At 37.9% G+C, this 22,337-nt stretch overlaps 1 protein-coding gene across 6 annotated transcripts in view; it reads left to right on the top strand.

The window, feature by feature from the left end:
- Positions 1-22,337, top strand: part of LOC121871522 (MRG/MORF4L-binding protein-like) — a 52,424-nt gene that overhangs the window by 24,133 nt on the left and 5,954 nt on the right. For all 6 annotated transcript variants that reach the window (XM_042373940.1, XM_042373939.1, XM_042373936.1 and 3 more), the window contains one exon: positions 19,792-19,978. In XM_042373940.1, coding sequence (XP_042229874.1) covers positions 19,792-19,978 — 187 coding nt within the window. The remainder of the gene's footprint in view (positions 1-19,791; positions 19,979-22,337) is intronic.

The following is a 22,337-nucleotide window of genomic DNA, read 5'->3' on the forward strand; positions in this document are numbered from 1 at the left end:
AAACAATTCCTGCAATACTATTATCAGTACATGTACAAAACAAGTACCGGTAAACAACACTCGCCACATCATAATGGACAAGTCAGGGCATCATCACATGTCCTCTTCGAGGCTAAGGGGACTCCTATAGGTAGAGTGGAGATGTCACTCTGACTCCCACACAACCTCTGTGTAAAATCATACAAGTAGTCTAGACTTCTAGTATAATTTCATATGAAATTTTTGGTGGCCATTTTAAATTCTTGTAAAGGTGGTACTTTCAGTATGTAAGTGTAGAGGTTTCATCCTTAATAGAACAGTAAAAAAAAAAAATATCTGAGTACACCTGTACTGGTCTAATTAAACCACAGAGATATTGTTTCTCAGAGGGAATCCGTTATACGGACATCCAAATCAGCGGGAGGCACAACTGTTCAAAACAACAACCAGCATATTATGCTTACACAGATTGGCTTATTTAAGCTCATAATAAATTAATTCAAGCATTGTATGGCTGGCCTTGTGCTGTGTGAGTTGAAGTGGATGATGTGATTGTGTAAAGTATACCTCTGGCATTGAAGTGGATTTGTTCACGAAATCCACTTCATTCTCAGAACTTTGTTATAGGAAGATTTAATAATGATTAAAAGGGAATCATTTCCATTCCTTCATTATTCTGTATTTCACATATGCCAAATATGAGCAAAAATTGCAATAATAAACAAAAAAAAATAATACAGAGCACATGCAATACAATCGTGCATATTTTATGTACCTCCCAAAAATAGCACCTTTCGCCCGTGAGCCATCCTATGGGTGATGCCAAGAATAGATGAGTTCAGCCAGCTGGCTTAAGGGATGCGCGACTGCTATGCTGTATGCCGTTGTATCACATTGGGAATAGCATGACGCATCCATACATATGTTCACCTCCCACAAAAAATACTATTCACACTATTCTGTAGAACGCTTGGATGCCACAGTGAAAGATATAACAAAAGGATGGTACGAATACACACGGATAAAGAGAGATCATTTCACACACACACAAGTGGCAGAAGGAAAGACACAGGCTTGTGGGAGATGCTGAAGGGAGGTGGGTTTGTTTATTATGATCTGTGAGTTAGAATACATCTTTGCACATCTCACCCCAAAATAGCTGTGCCACCTGACTCATGGCAAGCAAAATTTGAATTTTTGTCCAAATCCAAATTCGTATAAGTGGGGGAAGTTTTCGTATCTTGAAATAGTGGTCTCAATTTAGGCAATTCGTATAAGTGAATGTTCATATCTTGAACGTTTGTATATCAGGGGATACCTATACATTAAATATAGCTTCTCCTGGTGTAATTGTAGGCAGATAGTGACAGAGAAGAAATTTTTCATATACGTATTGTACTTCCCTAGAGCAAATTAACCTGATAAAACACAGGAGGTTTGCCTCGTTCCCTATGTCTGTGGACTTGTCCAGCTGTATTGAAAAGTACGTCAGTACCATCGCCCCGCTACCCACCCACAGCGACAGAATATTGACTTTCTTCATCCCTCACAACAAGCAATATTGTACAGTACTGTATATATACAGTGGTCCCTCGGTTAACGAACACAATTCATTCCAGAAGGTCGTTCGTTAACCGAAAATTTCGTTAACCGAAACCATTGTTTCAATGGGATTTTGGGTAATTGGTTCCAGCTCACCGAAAATTACATGCAAAGTAAAAATGAATGCAGTAAAGTACGCTTACTTTGAGGTGTGTATGTAGAAGGCTCCTGGTTGATGATGACGATGATGGGAATTAGAAGTAGGGGTGGAGAAGAAGGGAGAAGAGAAGGAAGTGGGGGTGGAGGAGAAGGGAGAAGAGGGGTGGAAGAGAAATCACCCCATGCTTCATGCCGTCATTTCACCCATAAATTTTGAAGTTCACTAGGTGTAATTCAAGATTATTTTCTTTAAATCAACACTGCACTGCACTTCTCACCAATAACGTTTAATAGGTGCCTGAAAAACACCGTTATTAGCGAAAACGTTATTTGTGTGACATTAAAATACATGTAAAACGGGTTTATTGGTGCCGCCCCCACAAGAATTTCACCCATTTTCTCCCCTTGAAGCCCTCCTAACACTTTTTGTTAGCTGAAATAAAAAGAATTGCTATTCAATCATCAAAATAAAGAGCTTGAGTAATATAACACTTAGCTTGGGGAGTTTTTGAGGTGCTTGGTGTAATGATTGTTCCGTATCTGAGGGCCACTAACACTTGCACTGTCTTTCATTGTACAAGCTAACCATTTCACAAGAATTTGCTCTGTTATCACTAACAACCTGTTTCTATTGCCTTTATCATTCATAGCTCGCCTCTCATTTCCATCACTACCGAAATATTTTTAGCCAGCGCAATACTCTTCTTGGTCTCCGCTAAGTTCCTCTTAATATTTCGCACTGTAGACTAAGGACACTTCAATTTCCTCACTTTAAAAATTCCCAGTCATTCAGGTGGCAAATCACTCCCTCCACCACCTCCCCTAGCCCCCACAGGCAAAAATGCGGAAGCCATTATTGATCACCGACCCTAACAACCACTGGTTATAGAGGCGAAAATCTCACACGTGGGCGCAGCGCTGTATTCCACTGAGCGTGTGTGAGAGTGAGGCGGAGCGGACAACTACGTCATCAACATGGCGGCAAACAAGCACTATCATTGATGCGCTCGGACGCTTCCCGCGAAATTTCCGTTATTCAAGAGAATCCAAACGTTATTATCGAAAATGGGTATCTATTGTAACTTACCGTTATTGTCGAAAACGTTATTGTGGAAGTCGTTATTAGTGAGAGCCTACTGTATTGTCAATATGTAAAATAAATTTCAGAATGACCAATAATTGTACAGGTTGACAATCCCTTATCCGAAATCCTTGGGGCCAGAGGCATTTCGGATTTTGGAATTTTTCGGTTTTCAGATTTTTTTTTTTTTTTTTTAAGCCCACCCGGGCACAAGTCACTGACCCACATTGGGGCCTGGGGGGGCGAAAATATAATAAAAATTATAATAATAATAATAATAATACCTGCACAGTAATAATAATAATAATAATTCATAGGTCTAGGTCGTGTTTCTCACTTTTTATCTTTTTTCACTCTTATATATTTCTTTATTATTATTATTATTATTATTATTATTATTATTATTATTATTTTATTAATACAGTATTATTGTTATTATTATTATTATAAATTTTATTATTATTATTATTGTTATTATTATTTTATTTTGGTGTATTTTTTAATTAAGAATTTTATTTACTATGAATACAGGCATCCCCCGCGTTACGGAAGCCCGGGTTATGGAATTTCGCTCTTACGGAATTTGTAAATTATGACCAATTATTTCGCGTTACGGCCCGTAAATCCGCCCTTACGGAAATTGGGGTAAATTTTAACAAACACAAGGCCTCACACATGCCATTCAGACTGACAGACTTGACAAGTTTTACCAACCATAAAGACAGTTGAAGCTTTAAACATCACTCACAATGGATCTTAAATATTCCAACTGTAATCAGACATACCTAAGTTGCCTCAACAATTGCAACCCCAGTTACAATATCAAATTCTGTGTCACCACTAAAAAATAATACAGTAGTCCCTGGTGCACTCTTAAGATTAAAAGAAAACGGACGACTCAGGCGGCCTTGAAGTGAGAGAAAACGGACTCCTATGACGGGGCACTCAAAGAGACATACACATAGCTGTATAATGCATTATTATGCAATGTTAACCCCTAAATTGGTGTTTTAAGAAGGTACAGTCGACCCTCGTTAATTCGGACCCCTTTAATCCGGATTTCAGATAAATCGGACGAAATCTGAAATGTCCATATCAAATTTCTGGTTCTGTGATTGTCCCAGTTACAATTGGGGTTGCAATTTCAAATTCTGTGTCACTACTAAGAAATAATAAAGTCTCTGGTGCACTCTAAGATTAAGAGAAAACGGACGACTCAGGCATCCTGAAGTGAGAGAAAACGGACTCCTATGACGGGGCACTCAAATAAAGAGACATGGCTACATGTTTTGTGGACTAGCCACTGTACAGTATCCTTTTCATCACTTTGTAATAAACCTCGTTATGCCTATGTGTTTCTGATAATTATCATAACATTATATATTTAGCTGTTGTACAAACACAAGGCCTCACACATGCCATTCAGACTGACAGACTTGACAAGTTTTACCAACCATAAAGACAGTTGAAGCTTTAAACATCACTCACAATGGATCTTGAATATTCCAACTGTAATCAGACATACCTAAGTTGCCTCAACAATTGCAACCCCAGTTGCAATATCAAATTCTGTGTCACTACTGAGATATAACAGTCTCTGGTGCACTCTAAGATTAAGAGAAAACGGACGACTCGGGAGTGCTGAAGTGAGAGAAAACGGACTCCTATGACGGGGCACTCAAATAAACATACACATAGCTGTATAATGTAATATTAACCCTTAAATCGGTTAATTCGGACAATCGGCTAAAACGGACACCCTTCCCCCCCCCTATTAGTCCGTTTTAACGAGGGTCGACTGTATATCATAAATTATTTAATGTACTGTATTGTATGTGTTTATAAATGTTTATTTTCATTAGTAAAAGTGCTTGAATTACTTTTTTGGGCCAAAAAAATTCCTTAGGAATGCATCTCCAGTTTAATAATGGAAGTCAATGGGAAAATAGGTTTCGCATTACGGAATTTCGCAATACGGTCAATTTTCCGGGAACGGAACCCTTCCGTTAAGTGGGGGATGCCTGTAATTAGTATTATTATAATTAGTACAGTTAACCCTCACTTTACGCGGTTAATGTAACCCGGAGGGTACCGCGGAAAGCGAGAAACGCGTAAAGTGAATAACATAACATATGGGATTAATTGAAATGGAGTCCAGGCCGATCCCCAAACTCCACTTTTTGACGACACATAACTATGTTGTAGTAAAATAACATCTTAATTTTATGATGGTACATGCACACAATTAATACTTAAGAGAAATAGAGAAATACAGTCGCCAAGTTAATGTCCATTCAAATAATGGACACGACTCCCTCCCCCTCTTCTCACACTACACTGCTGGCTCTTCCCTCTGAGAAATTTTGGGGGGAAAACCAGGTATAGTAATAAATAATACCTCAAACTAAAGTTAGGATAATATAATTGACATTGCTGGATTCCTTGTAAGACCAGGAATATTTTGAATATAAATGTCATATATTTTTCACAAAAGATAACATATTTACTCAGATTAAACATTACATCTAAAATTTGTATGTCTAATGCAAAATCTATGATGTTTATATTCAAAATGATCATCAAATTGTAAGAATTCCAGCAATGTAAATTATATTCTGGCCGGGTAATTTGTATGAGTTTTATGAGCTAAAACAAATATCTTCAGTTAATAAAAAAAAAACAATATTCTTCACGACACTATCTGTCAATCAAAGTACCCCACCTTGCCTCCCCCCTCTTCCAACCGCGCGGTCAGTCCCAACCCTCCCCCCCACCCCCCACCAATCCTCCCTTCAAGAGATGTGGGGTGAAAAATTTAGATTTTAACATTTTGTATTAAATAATACCTCAGATTAAAGTTAGGATAATATAATTGACATTGCTGGATTCCTTGTAAGACCAGGAATATTTTGAATATAAACGTCATATATTTTGCACAAAAGATAACATACTTACTCAGATTAAACATTTTATCTAAAAATTTTATGTCTAATGCAAAATATATGATGTTTATATTCAAAATGATCATCAAATTGTAAGAATTCCAGCAATGTAAATTATGATCTGGCCGGGTAATTTGTATGAATTTTATGAGCTAAAATAAAAATCTTCAGTTAATAAAAAAAAAATATTCCTTACAAGGTAACAGATGGTCGGTCGCCGGTCACTCCCTCCCTCCCCCCCACCCTCCACCAACGTCCCTACTAGATAAATGTGTGGGAATACCAGACTGTTTACCTTTTTAGTAATAAATAATAAATCAGACTAAAGTTAGGATAATATAATTGACATTGCTGGATTCCTTGTAAGACCAGGAATATTTTGAATATAAATATCATATATTTTGCACAAAAGATAACATATTTACTCAAGAGTAAACATTATATCTAAAATTTGTATGTCTAATGCAAAATCTATGATGTTTATATTCAAAATGATCATCAAATTGTAAGAATTCCAGCAATGTAAATTATATTCTGGCCGGATTATTTGTATGAATTTTATGAGCTAAATTAAAAAAAATTATACTTCACCCGTGTAAAGGGGTACACCCACCGCGGAATGGCGGAATGTGAGCATCCTGGGTTCTGGCAGGGCACCGCGTAAACGTGGAAACGCGGAATGTGGGACCGCGTAAAGTGAGGGTTGACTGTATTATTATTATAATTAATATTAGTGTTACATTTTTGCCCCTCAGGCCCCGATGTGGGTCAGTGATCTATGCCTGGGTGGGCTAATCCCTATTAAAAAAAAAAAAAAAAAAAATTGCTCCACAAAAACTTTCGGTTTTCAGAGCTTTTCGGTTTTCGGAATCTCTGATAAAGGGTTGTCAACCTGTATTCTTCATATTATTAATGAATTGTATTGTTCAATTTGCACACATAAACAATAATTCAATCAAAAAGAAATTCAGAAACATTAATTAAAACATATACAGTACAGTATTACCCCGCTTTACACGGTTTCACTTTCCGCGATTTCTCATTTATGCGGTACCTTGCCAGAACCGGACTTTCACTTTCCGCGGTGCATCTACTCATATACGCGTGAAGTAAAATTTTTTTATTTTTATTTAGCTCATAAAATTCATACAAATTACCCGGCCAGAATATAATTTACATTGCTGGAATTCTTACAATATGATGATCATTTTGAATATAACGAACGAAACTCCTACAACGAACATAATTTAAATTTTTTTTTTTTCTAATTTATTGTTTTATTATTACAAATATTGATGATATTCTTTATTTCAGGGGTTTAGATGCATATTTATGCACTTTTTTAAAATTTTTACAATTTTATATTATATTTTTCAGTGTTAAGTGGTTGTATTTGGGGGCCTGGAACGGATTAATCCTATAACAAACGAATGCTATAACGAACAAGGTTCTAGAACCAATTAGATTCGTTACAGCATACCCCACTGTATACAGTATTACCCTGCTTTACACGGTTTCACTTTTCGCGATTTCTCATTTACGCTTACGCGGTACCTTGCCAGAACCGGACTTTCATTTTCCGCGGTGCATCTACAGTACTCATATACACGGTGAAGTATAATTATATTTTTTTATTTTTTTTTATTTAGCTCATAAAATTCATACAAATTACCCTGCCAGAATAAAAGTTACATTGCTGGAATTCTTACAATATGATGATCATTTTGAATATAAACATCATGGATTTTGCATTAGACACACAAATTTTAGATCTAATTTAATAATTTGGTTTACACAAAGCAAATATTTTATCTTTTGTGCAAAGTATATGAAGTTTCCATTCAAAATATTCCCTGACCTGCAAGGAATCTAGAAATGTCAATTATATTATCCTAACTTTAGTCTGGGTTATTATTTATTACTAAAAATGTAAATATACTATTTTCTCCCAATCGGTTCTCTGGTAGGGAGGGAAGATGGGGGGTGGGGGATAGGAAGGGAGGGAGGGCAGAGGTGGGGTATTTTGATTGACAGATAGTGTCCTTGAAGAATATTTCTTGTTTATTTACTGAAGATATTTGTTTTAGCTCATAAAATTCATACAAATTACCCGGCCAGAATATAATTTACATTGCTGGAATTCTTACAATATCATGATCATTTTGAATATAATCATCATGGATTTTGCATTAGACATACAAATTTTAGATCTAATGTAATAATTTGGTTTACACAAAGCAAATATTTTATCTTTTGTGCAAAATATATGAAGTTTACATTCAAAATATTCCCTGACCTCCCTGTAGCAAGCAAGTGCATCTTGTATCAGTCTGTCAACTTTTGCAAAACGCTCAACATTTTGATCCATTTCTTCAAACATTTGCATCCCCTTAGTAATAGTAGCAAATGCCTCTGCCATTTGTTTCACTGAAAACTTTTTGGGGGGTGCAGGTTCTTCTTCTATATTTTGTCTGTCTTCTTCCTCTGCAATTTTCTATACATTCAGTTCAATAAGATCCTCGTTACTTAGCTCTTCTGCTACACTTTCAACCAACTGCTCAACATCTTCATTATCAATTTCTAACCCCAGCTGTTTACCCAACTCCACTATCTTGTTACTAATCTCAGAAATTGTTTCATCTTCATTAAATCCTTTGGAACTGTTCACATATCTTTTCAGGACCTTCTTCCATATTCCATTCATGCACTGACCTGTAACCTCATCCCATGCTGCAGCTATGTTCTTTATACAATTCAAAATGTTGTAGTCTTTCCAAAACTCTCTGAGCGAAGGTCGTACGTAAATAATACGCTTTAAAAGCAGCAATAGCACCTTGATCCATAGGTTGGATGATAGAGGTAGTGTTAGGTGGAATGTAGACTACCTTAACATCAGGGTGCAGGTTGTCCAGGTGTGGTGGGTGTCCTGGAGCATTATCTAAAATTAATAAAATCTTGAATGCAATCACCTTGTCGCAGACAATACTCCTGTGCAGGTTGTCCAGGTGTGATGGGTGTCCTGGAGCATTATCTAAAATTAATAAAATCTTGAATGCAATCACCTTGTCGCAGACAATACTCCTTGGCTCGTAGAATGAAACAACTCAGGAACCAATCCTCAAACAGTGCTAGAGTCATCCATGCTTTCTTATTACTGCAATAAAACACTGGCAGTGTGTGCTTGCTGTCATTTTTAAAAGCCCTGGGGTTCTCTGAATGATATATCATGAAGGGTTTTACCTTGAAACCAGCTACATCCCCCCCCCCCCAACAGAAGTGTGATTCGGTCCTTGAATGCCTTGAATCCTCTTTCTCCTCTTTGTGGAAGTATGTCCGTTCTGGCATGCGCTTCCAGAATAAGTCAGTTTCATCCACATTAAATATTTGCTCAGGCAAATAATTTCCCTCCATGATGACACGATCTAGCTCCTCCTTAAAAGCATTGGCAGCACCCACATCAGCACTCGCTGCCTCTTCACTCACCTTTACACTGTGCAAACTGTAACAGTTCTTAAACCTTTGGAACCACCCGTGACTTGCTGTGAAGTTTTGGTCGCGCTTATCTCCTGCCTGCTCGTTTTGGCTTTCGAAAAGGCTTCTTGCCTTAGCCTGTATGGTTAGAAGGCTTAAGGGTACACGCTTTTGCAGCTGATCTTCCATCCACGTTACAAGTAATTTTTCCATCTCATGAGTAGGACCTTGTCTTTTTTTCGTTATTTTTGTTCCTTTTATAGGTTCTGATCCTTTCACTGCCTCACAAATTCGTTCCTTGTCCTTAAGATTTTTTATATCGTCAAGTGAGAGAAGCCTAGGTCGCGTGAAATGGTTGCTACCGTTATTCCATTTGCATATTGCATTATTATTTTCATTTTCATCTCAAAAGTAATTGACTGTCTCTATTTCTTCTGAGCACCACCAGAACTCTCACTTTTACGCTTGCCAGTCATTTTAAAGGGAATTAGAAACGAAAATTTTGTCAGAACACAGCGCGATCACTTACACCACCTGAGCGGGCTATGGCGTGGATGCTGTACACCACGAGGTGGCCCAGCCCACGCTGTCGTACGGGACGGAAACGCTTCGGTACTAGAAAATACGTATGTAATTTTAAAAATATTTTATACTACTGCGGCGGTCGTATGTCTGGATGGTCGTAAGTCGGGGAGTACCTGTACTGTTGTGAAGTGAAGTGGGTAAAGTTTCTTAAACGGTATATTACAGTACTGTTTATTGTAATATGGATGAACATTAAAATTAATAATGAGCTATATGGTGAGGCTATCCCCATACTGTATACAGTACATACCTGTACACTGTACATGATGAACACAAACTGAATAAAATCATCTATGAAAGCCAAATCAAATAATAAAAGTAATGTCCAGTAGTGACGGGTTAAGTGTCATGTTTGGTTTGTTGGTATTGTACAAAAATATAAGTAGCTTCTAAAACAGAACTCTCCGATAGCCGGAATTGAAATTTTCTCAGAAAGTTGTTCCCAAACTCGTGATTTTCTGGAAAATTCCGGTTTGGGAATGATTTTCTGAGGGGCACATTTTGTGGAAAGTTAAAAAAAAAAAAATTCCCGGTACCCGGAAAATTCTGGGGATGGGGAATTTTTTTCCGGGCATGAGAGATGAAACTCGGGCGCATTTTCCGGAAATTCTGAGAAAATTTTTCTGGTACCTGGAAAATTCTGGGAATGGGGCTTTTTTAACGGCTTTGTGAGATGCAATAATACATCATTCTGGAAAATTATGAAAAAAAATTCAGGGAGAGGGGATTTTTTCACGGCTTTGAAAGAGTCGTCTCGTTACCTGGAAATCTCTCATTCCCAGACGTGCTCTGCACCAATTGTTCCAGCTAACGGAGATATCACTCTTACAGGTAGTTCTGCTATAATGCGATAATTGTGTTCTTGTAAAATATCGTGTTATAGAAAATCGCGTAATAGAAATAACAGGGCTTATGGAGAAAATTGGGTTAGGTGCAGATTACTCGAAATCGAAAAAATTTAGTAGTTAGCGTAACACAAAGGATAGCACAGTCTAAATAAATGTTACATTCATATCTAATAATGAAATCATACAGTAAATGTAACACTTTACCTTGAAAAAATATGAATGTAACTTGATGGGGGAGAAGGGTGATTTTGAGGTTGATAACATCGAGCTTCTCTTCAAGTGTTATATCCTTTCTTTTACGACCATCACCGGGAATTCTATCACCAGAACGCTTCTTGGAGATATTCTTCTTTACCATATTCACAATTAATACCACAAAATTGGAGAAATAGTAAGCAAAAATCGCGTTATAGCAAACAAGCGTTCGCGTTATACAAATATCGTTCCTAATTCATAAATCGCGTTAGAGCAAATTCGCGTTATCAAAACACGCGTTATAGCAGAACTCACTGTACATTCAAACAATATTTTCATGTACGTACAAATTTTTGTAAGCACAAATGTGTTGATAGGGGATAATAGTACTGTACGTATGTTAAATTTGATTTGTTAATACAGCGTACAGTACTGTGCAGTATATTTTCTTGTAAGTTGTCACTAAAGCATTATATTCATTCAATGCATACATGTTCTGACAATTAAGTTCACGAACTTATGCTACAGGTGCCAGTATGTACCTTGCTGAGGACCAACGCTGTGTGGTCCCATTCAAAGTATTCCCCATGTGATGCTATTCACAAAGGCCAGTGTTTCTTCCACCCCTGGAAACATTTCTGGAATAGCTTTTATAGTTACCGTTGTACTACTCTGGATGCCATCCACATCTTGAAAATGCTTCTCCTTGATGTGTTTCTTCAGCGAAGGAAGTAGTCAGGTCAGGTGAATAAGGAGGGTGTTCCAGTAAGGCAACTTCTTTATCTGCCAAAAACTTCCACACAATCAATGCTGTGTGCGCTGGAGCATTGTTTCGTTTCCAGCGAAAAGTTTTCGGCGTTTTTGTCTAACTTTTTCTGTTAGTCTTTTAAGCACGTTGAGATAATAAAACTGGTTCACACCCTGCCCTGGGGGAATAAATTTTTTCAATGTTTTCCTCAGTCCTGCTCATTGTTGGTCGTCCTTCTCTGTTCTTCATTTGTCACGGGTTCTCTTCCCTCAGAAAATCGCTTGATTCACTTGTAAACTGGTTTTCTTTAGTGCATTATCCCCATAAACTTCGGTTAACATGTCTCAAATTTCTAGTCCAGTTTTCCCTAGTTTCATGAGAAACTTGATGTTCATTCTTTGTTCTAAAACAATGTCTGTCATTATCATGACAAAACCAGAAAACACTCTTAATACAATAGCTGCCACTCCACACGTACAACTCGCTTGAGATCAACTACACAACTGAGGTAATAAGAGAAAGGATCAAGGTAACACACTCCACTCACACTCATTACAGTGCTGCTGCCCGTTGAGCCACACGGCGAGTTTGCAAACTTAATTGGCAGAGTTGTAAAGTAACTACCGTATATGTTGGCATATAAGTCGACCTGGCGTATAAGTCGACCCCCTTTTCAAGCAAAAAAATTTGGTCATACTGTAGAGGTATACCTACCGTATAAGTCGACTCCCCAACTCCAGCAGCTGTCAAGTGTTGTGAAGGACCAAGTCAACCATCAAAACACATACATAAACAGGTCAACAGTCAAACAAGCCACTCTATACATGACGTCACACACAACGTCATTAGTGACTGACCCAACAATCACAACATCACTGAACTCAGTTGACTTCCTGCTCATTTCACCACAGTCCACACACAGCCATCAAAAACAAAAGATGTTTAAATAAAACTACTGAAAAAACTTTATTTCATCCATAATAGAAATAGAGCAATTATATTAAAGGTAAATATGAAGGTTGTAATACGAAATACTCTCACTTATGGTCATGATTTTAGAGGTCATCATTTTATGTCCATCGTATAAGTCGACCCCCTAACTTTGGACACTAAAAAATTGGCTTCAAAAGTCGACTTATACGCCGCCATATATGGTTATAAATTTAATTGAGTACTTCTGTACTCAAGAATTATTTTTGGGTATTTACTTTTCAAAAGCACTAAAATATTTTAGTACAACTACAGTATATTAATTTTACTTAAGTATGGTTTTTTAATACTTTTGCTCCAATACGATTGAAAAAACAAAAATCTTTACTCGTTACATGCAAACTAATGTTTTTTTTTATTATTAATTAGTTAGTTAATTATTAACTACTATAGTAAAAGAGTTGTGTGGGTGGAGCCATGAAAGGTATGATGTGAATATGGGGGGACACCATGCAGTCACATACCTCACCTTGTGAGGTGAGGTGACGTTACGTCAGGCCAGGTGGCAACGGCCATGACAACAGACTTTCCCTTTGATTTTCTTGTGTCCATTAAAACCTTGACCACCCACCTCACCTTGCCTACCCTCTTATCCCCCCCTCCCCCCATCGAATCCCCTCTCTTCTCCTCCACCTTTCTTTCAGGGGATGGGTCTTCCCATTAGATGTTAATTGCTCTTTGCATATACTTGTACCTAAAATAAATTTCAAAGAAGCTGTGATTCAAAAGTGATTTACATAATTCCATCTTGGATATAAAGCCTGTATCTATACATATGTGTGAAACTGAGTGTATTTAAAATTCTGCTTAAATAACTAAGTACAACTGCCCCCTTCCCAGCACCCGCCAGATGTTATGTGGTGCGAAAAATTCAGCCACTCATTGATTTGAATCGAAAAGTGATCGTCATTACATCCACACCCTAATTACAGGGACAGTTCATGTTGAGTCTTAGTCAGACTCTGTCACTATGGAGGCAACTTTTGTCCACAAACTCCTCAACTGAAGGAGCTTGATAGCTACTTGGCATGCCCAGGGGATGGAATGGAGCTACTGAATTTTTTGTGACATTATGTGACATTTCTTAAGCTTAACACCCCACTACCTGCATCTGCTGCGTGTGAGCGTTTGTTTAGTATGCTGGGCTTATTATTTAATTAATTTACTACACCCCAGGGGGCAACAAGCCTAGTCACACGACCATGCAGTCAGACACTAACACATTGGTACTCGTGTGGAGACAATATTGATATGATTTAAGGACAATGGGAGTTAGCACCCACCAAAGCGTGGGTAGTACAAGAATTAAATTTAAATTACAGTGAACCCTCACTTTATGCGGTCAATTGAACCCTTGAACCCACGGAGGCCCGCATAAGTAAAGCAAGAAGCGAGAAACGCGTAAAGTGAACAACATAACATATGGGATTAATGAAATAGAGACCGGCTGACCCCCAAACTCCACTTTTTCTGACACAATACCTATGTTCTAGTAAAAATAACATCTTAATTTTATGATGGTACAAGCACACAATTAATATTTAAGAGAAATAGAGAAATACAGTCGCCAAGTTAATGTCCATTCAAATAATGGACTCGACTCTTTTCCCCTCTTCTCACACTCCTGGCTCTTCCCTCTCTGAGAAATGTTTGGGGGAAAACCACTAGATTTTAAGGTATAGTAATAAATAATACCTCAAACTAAAGTTAGGACAATATAATTGACATTGCTGGATTCCTTGTAAGACCAGGAATATTTTGAATATAAATGTCATATATTTTGCACAAAAGATAACATATTTACTCAGAGTAAACAAAATACTTACATTAGATCTAAAATTTGTATGTCTAATGCAAAATCTATGATGTTTATATTTAAAATGATCATCAAATTGTAAGAATTCCAGCAATGTAAATTATATTCTGGCCGGGTAATTTGTATGAATTTTATGAGCTAAAACAAATATCTTCAGTTAATAATAAAAAAAAAATAATATTCTTCACGACACTATCTGTCAATCAAAACACTCCACCTTGCCTCCCCACCTCTTCCCACCACTCCAGCTGGGTCGGTCGGTCCTCCCTCCCCCCCACCCCCCACCTTCCCTCCGTACCAGAGAAATGTCTGGGAGAAAACAGTATATATACCTTTTTAGTAATAAATAATACCTCAGACTAAAGTTAGGATAATATAGTTCACATTGCTGGATTCCTTGCAAGACCAGGAATATTTTGAATATACATGTCATATATTTTGCACAAAAGATAACATATTTGCTCAGAGTAAACAAAATACTTACAGTAGATCTAAATTTGTATGTCTAATGCAAAATCTATGATGTTTATATTCAAAATGATCATCAAATTGTAAGAATTCCAGCAATGTAAATTATATTCTGGCCCGGTAATTTGTAAGAATTTTATGAGCTAAAACAAATATCTTCAATAAATAAACAAAATATACTTACCCAAATACTATCTGTCAATCAAAATACCCCACCTCCCCCCCCTCTTCCCACCTGCTCCCTGAGTCCCTCCCGCCCTCCCTACCCCTCACCCCCACCTTCTCTCCCTACCAGAGAAATGATTGGGTTATAACAGTATATTTACATTTTTAGTAATAAATAATACCTCAGACTAAAGTTAGGATAATATAATTGACATTGCTGGATTCCTTGCAAGACCAGGAATATTTTGAATATACACCTCATATATTTTGCACAAAAGATAACATATTTGCTCTGAGTAAAGAAAATACTTGCATTAGATCTAAAATTTGTATGTCTAATGCAAAATCTATGATGCTTATATTCAAAATGATCATCAAATTGTAAGAATTCCAGCAATGTAAATTATATTCTGGCTGGGTAATTTGTATGAATTTTATGAGCTAAATAAAAAATTATACTTCACCTGCGTATATGAGTAGATGCACTGCGTAAAGTGGGAATTCTGAATTCCGGTTCTGGCAGGGTACTGCGTAAACGTCAAGCGTAAAGCGAGGGTTCACTGTATTACAAATAAGTACAGTGAGTTCTGCTTTAATGCTTGTTTTGACAATGCAATTGGCTCTAATGTGATTTATGAATAGAGGAAGGATATTTGTAAAACGCTAACGCTTGTTTGCTGTAACGCGATTTTTGCTTACTATTTCTCCAATTTTGTGGTATTAACTGTGAATATGGTAAAGAAGAATATCTCCAAGAAGCGTTCTGGTGATCGCATTCCCGGTGATGATCGTAAAAGAAAGGCTATAACACTTGAAGAGAAGCTCGATGTTATCAACCTCAAAATCACCCTTCTCCCCCATCAAGTTATATTCATATTTTTTTCAAGGTAAAGTGTTACATTTACTGTATGATTTCATTATTAGATATGAATGTAACATTTATTTAGACTGTGCTATCCTTTGTGTTAGGCTAACTACTAAATTTTTTTCGATTTCGAGTAGTAATCTGCACCTAACCCTATTTTCTCCATAAGCCCTGTTATTTCTATTACGCAAATTTCTATAACACGATGTTTTACAAGAACACAATTATCGCGTTATAGGAGAACTGACTGTACTAGGTAGTGGTGACATATACGTAGTGTTTAGTGACTCGTCCTAGGGTAGGAGGTCCCTGACAGTGGGACAGTCATGGCAATAGTGTTGAAGGGTGTCAGCATTGGGACAGTTACAGACACTTGCCAGATAAGTCTGTATCCTAACCTAATGTGAGCAGAGACAACATTATGTCTGCGGAATAAACATGTGTAATGCTATGTGTCTTTTATTTTTATCTTTAGTTGACTAGTTTTTTATAATCGTGGATTTATTTTACTATTTGAGACAATAAATAATTTTGCTGTTACAGTATTTTCTTGTTTTAACAAACTAATTCGAGCCACCCCTCTCCATTAAATCGAACTTTCCGTTATTGTTGCACGATTCAGCAAACTAGTTCACTAAATTGAGCGTGATTCTGTTATATTCCTCGCCAAATGTGCCGCTTGGCGCATGGGGTTTGTCTACATCCGCTCAGTCTGTGTCCTACCGCCACCGTGTGTGTTGTTCACTGCTACCTCCTGGTCTACATCTCGGTCAACTAACTACTGTGCTTAGACATCATGCTGAAAGAGTCTCAGAAGTCTCAGAAAGGAAGTGGTGTGGGGACGAAAGTCAAAAGAGTGCAGCTATCAATTGGAAAAAAGTTTGGAAATTATAGAAAAAGTTGAAAAAAAATGTGATAGCTGTTTTGGTATCACACTAATTGTTTTAACTAAGTTCTGGAACTCTTAAGCGGCAGGGCTTGATGTAAACACTTCTTGGCATTTTCTGTTTTATTGCTGAAAGCAAGTATACTGTATGCACTGATATAATCTGAGAGGATATATTGTGAATTTTCTCCAGGGAAGTTTTGTGAATATCACTTTGAGATAACACTTCTGTTAAGTGTGAACTTCACTGTCTGTGGTATGAGGTGAACTGCCCCTCTCTGTGGCGTGAGAGTGGTAGCTAGCGAGCGGAGTTTACTGAATCAGCTGACACTGGCTTGACCTCTGTGATAGATGTTACCTCAGTGATCTAGTCATAAACAACATGGTGAATCACCTGATGAATAATTTGATGAATAACTTGGTGTTGTTCATTAGGTTGTATATATATATAAAGCAAAGGAGCTGTTACATCACTCGGCCATCACCAACCGAGTCTCGCAGTTTAAATCATCGGTATACCTAACCATGTTACAATTAAGTGTGCGTTAGGCAAACTGTTTCATTTTGCACATGCTTTTTCAATGCTTTTTGGAAAGATTTCTTGGAAACTATTGTGTGCCTAGAGGACATTTCCCTGTAAAAATAATATAAGAGTCAAGGAAATGACAAATAAAATGGTAGGTATGACAAAACCATGTAGGATTACTCCAGAAGATAAATGAAATGGAAGAGAATCCTGTAATGCAGGAAACTGTGTTTCATTATTGTAAGACAAAGGTTTAAGCTTATCAGAGACAAAATGAAGGCTGCTGAAATTAATATTCAGTAAAAATGGTATGGGTACCAGTTCAGAAGTAATGTTTGATGCAAATGCAAGATAATGGTGAGTAGGCAAGGTTGTGATTGCATTACTGCTGAGCTTAAAATAGTCTGGTGCTATATGGTAACTTTCTACTACTAAATGTTTACCTTCACCCTGGTATATGAGTATTACACTGGTTTGCTCTGGGAAATAAAAATATTGCACATTATTGACATGGGTGCATATTCACATTGCTGCAGAGCTGTAGAAGCATTAATTTGTATTATAGCTAGTTCACAAGTAGCTTCTGCAGCCCGGGTGAAAGCGAAAGCATAAGCAGGACATACATGAAAGTGTAAGCATGTTGACTTAGAAAGATTTAGGACTTCATGCTTAGTCACAGTATCTAATGAAAAATCTTCTGAAATCACTATTAGTTCAGCTTGTCTGTTAAGAACCAAAAGATCGTCATTTGCCTTCACTGGAAATGGTTCCAAATGCCATGCATTAAACTACTACTTTGATTTTAGTGGAATGTGTATCAGTATTTCTGCATGCGTTAAGGATGCCTCCAATAAGGGGTAATAGTATTCCACGTCGTGCTCCTGAACAATAAGAGTTAAATGATAGTCAGTTTCAACTACAGTATATGTAAAGCGGCAATAAGTTGACCAACCGGCAACAGTTGAGCATAAACACGACCTAAATCTTCATTCACTAAATCAGCTATGAGCCTATCATGGGTAACTGTGAGAGCATGCACAGAGGCTTCAGCTGCATGCATATATTCTGTAAAGCAGAGTAGCCATTCTAGTATAGGCACTGACATTGTGAATCCAAGGACAATATGTGTTAGTTGATTAGTATTCATCTGAGAGTTCAGAGTCTGTACTGTCTTGTAGGACTGCACAATGGCCCTATTCTGTTTCATGACCACTTCTGAAACTGCGTTCATTCGTTTCCCTAGTTTAGCTACATCTTCTGTGTTTGCCATAACAAACAGGGTGTTACATATTAACCCAACAAAATTAAATAGACCATGTTTTTGATGCCGATGAGAGCGTACATTCTTCCCGATGTCTTCAGGAGATGTAGGTAGCTTTCCCTCGAAGTGAATTACGTGCAGAATAGACTCTTCATATGGGCGTTTTGAAGTGAGATGGTTTGTTGAAGGGTTGTAGAGATGGTAGACTGTTGTTCAAGATCTTGCAGGGTGTGCATAGCTGATGTGGACAGCTATTAACCTCAGGTGCACAGGCATGTGCACTGAACCATGGAACTGGTACTTGACAGTTACGATATCTTTCACTACAAGTACTTTGCCCAGTGGGGCAACTAAAGCTCTAGGTTTGATGATGATTCACTTAGAGTGTCACTTGGGTCATCAATAATTATTATTTTTTGAGTACTGTACTGCACTAGTTTATAGTACAGTGGTCCCTTGGTTAACGAACACTATTCGTTCCACAGAGTCGTTCGTTAACCAAAAATTTCATGAACTGAATCCATTATTTCAATGGGATATTGGGTAATTGGTTCCAGCTCACAGAAAAGTACATACACAGTAAAGCCAAAAACACACAAAGTCAGAAATACTCCTAAAATTCCCCTAAATCGCCCTTAAATCACTACCTGTATATATATACGTACGTACATATACACTCTTACTCTTAAATCACCACTGTAATGTGATACAGGTGATTAATTTTTATCTCTTAATATATGACGTTTACTGTATATTCAAATTATTCGCTGTCTTGCAAGGATTCCAGCATTGCAAATTATATTCTCCATTATGGTGTAGTATTCAGAAAACTATAGTAAACAAAAAATATAAATTAACTCCAAGTGTGGGCTATTAGGCTACTGACATTAGTGTTGCTGTTTGAAGTAGCCATTTCCATAAATCCAGCGGCCCTTTTGTATGATGGACGAAATATGGAATAATAGGTTAGATAACAGGTAAGAGTTAATTTTTCACCCCCCACCCAGAAAGTTGAGGTATTTTAAGTTTTCAAAGTAGCATACAGTATATGGTTCTGCTCCATGAGTGTGTGCGCATGCGTGTGCATTTTTTTTTTTCCCATGAATACTGGATATTTGTAAGGGGGGTATAAATTTGATGTTACTACTCTTTGCAAATCGTACTGTAAAATTATTAATTTTTTTTTTTCCAGTTAGTGTAGTTGTGAATTACAAAGGATCACTTTGGTAGATTTGCTCCTGATACACTGTCTGCTTTCTTTCAGGATGAATCTGATAAATTACCATTCCCAAATGATGAAAATGAATTCAATTTACCAGAAGTGGAATTTTCTGATTTGTTAGATGAACGAAGTAAGCCAGATATAAAAGAAGATAACAAAGATGAAAAGGAAATTCGTGCGCGAGGTCGACCGCCAAAGAAAGACCCTGACAAGGATTACAAAGATGAAGGTGAAGGAATTAGTCTGTTTTTATCCTCCCCTACTTTCCCTACTTGACTGAAAATAGTGGGAGGGTGTGTCTGTCTGTCTGCTTGTACTCATGGTATACAAGTATAAAATTTATTGTGCATGCTGCTTGCTTAGTGTGAAAGCTTTAACAGTTTCAGCTTTGGGGGTGATTGAGTATACTACAGGTGCATAGAAATTTGAAAAGGTGGGTGTAAATTATGCTGTGTCAAAACTGCTAGGTGGAGCAACATACGACTTTGAGTTTGGGAATTTTGTGATTGCTTATGTATAGGATGTCCACAAAGTCCTGTTCCAATTTTATAATTTTATTACAGCAAAACCAAATGAGAGGGAGTACAGTAAGTCCTTGTTTAATGTTGCCCCCGATAACGTTGTTTCGTTATAACGTCGTTACTACCAATAATTCGGTTAACGTTGCGGCGACTCAATATAACGTCGTTTTTAGCGTCATCACAGACTACTTTTTACGGTGCATCACCCTCTCTGGTCATGGCGCGCTACCTCTCACTCGCAGAACGTCACAGTGTCCCCAAGCGGCGTTAGTCTGTGTTAGGCTTCCACAGCGTTTGTGCGTGTTTAAGAGTTTTTGCTCTTAATACTGTACTCTAACAATTCAAAATGGCTTCCAAGCACCATCAATTGCTACTGATGCTAGTGTTGTGAAGAAGCAATGTAAGACCATTAGCCTTGCTACAAAAATGGAGGTTTTAAATCTGGAGAAGGAGCCACCCGCCGACCCTCAGTGACTAGCCACCCTCCTCCTCTCCCGCCTGCTCCACTACCCACCAGTCTCGCTCCACCACCTCCGTCCATCAGTGAGTACAATACAAAATGATTTAGTTTATTTATATATACAGTAATATCTCCGTTAGCTGGAATCTCTCAAACACGGAACTCTCCGATAGCTGAAATTGAAAATTTCTCTGAAAATTTTACCCAAAGCAATAAATTTCCGGAAAATTCCGGCTTTGGGAACGATTTTCCATGGGGCACATTTTCCGGAAAATTCTGAGAAAATTTTACCGATACCTGGGAAATTCCGGAGATGGGGGATTTTTATCCGGGTTCGAGAGATGATGTAATGGGGAATTTCTGGAACTTCCGAGAACATTTTTCCATTATCCGGAAAGTTCCGGGGATGAGGTATTTTTTTCCGGCTTTGAGAGAGTCTTCTCGTTATCCAGAAATCTGTCATTCCCAGAAGTGCTCTGCACCATTTGTTCCGGCTAATGGAGATATCACTGTAGTATACAGTGGGGTATGCTATAACGAATCTAATTGGTTCTAGAACCTCGTTCGTTATAGGATTAATCCGTCCCGGGCCCCCAAATACAACCACTTAACACTGAAAATTTTCTGTGGAAAATGTAAAAAATACAGTACTTTATCTTACCTTAGTGTTGTTCAGCATGCAGGACAGGAGGCAGAGGAGGAGGGGGGAGGAGAGAATTATGGAGAAGAGGTGGAAGGAGAGGAGTCATCCTTCCTAGCCCTCTTTGGTGACTGTCTTACAGGCACTTTGTCTGTAGGTTCTTTTGCTACTTTTTTAAGGAAGGAATCCAGGGTTGGCTGCTTCAACCTTGATTTCTGGACCTTCCAAAAGTAGTTCATCACATTGTCATTAAACACACTGATGGTCTTTTCCACAGAACCAACATCAGGATGATAATCCTCAGCAAGCTCAGACAGTTTGCTCCAGCAAAAGAACACATCCTTGAGATCTTTGGCTGGAATGATGCAGCTTTCCTCCTTGTCCTCATCCTCCCCTGACTCCTCAGAAGTTAAGCTCCGCTTCAGTGTCTCATTTTCTTCTTTGTGAAGCTCAAGCACCTCCTCAGTGGACAGCTCCTTACTGTGCTCTTCCACCAACTCCTCAACATCATCATCATCCACTTCCAGGTCCATGGAATTGCCCAGAGACACAATTTCATGTACAACAGCCTCTTCCTCTAACTCTTCGAAGCCTTCAAAGTCTCTTTGAAGCACACATTCAGGCCACAATGGCCTCCAAGCAGCACAAAGACACCTCATAGTAACCTCTTTCCAGGCTGACGCAATTAAAATCACAGCATCTGCTATATTGAAGTGACTTCCAAAATTCCTTCAAACTAACATCACTGGAAGAAGTGGACCCAAAACATTTTCAAAACAGTGCCTTTGTGTACAGCTTCTTAAAGTTGGAAATTACCTGTTGATCCATGGGCTGGATGAGAGGTGTTGTGTTGGGTGGCAAGAAGTGCACAGTGATGAAGTTGAACTCCTCTGGCAATTCAACCATCAAATTAGGAGGGTGGGCTGGTGCATTGTCCATCACCAACAAAGCTTTCAGTGGAAGATTG

Source organism: Homarus americanus, unplaced genomic scaffold, assembly GCF_018991925.1.
Source record: "Homarus americanus isolate GMGI-L3 unplaced genomic scaffold, GMGI_Hamer_2.0 scaffold45698, whole genome shotgun sequence".
NCBI lineage: Eukaryota > Metazoa > Arthropoda > Malacostraca > Decapoda > Nephropidae > Homarus > Homarus americanus.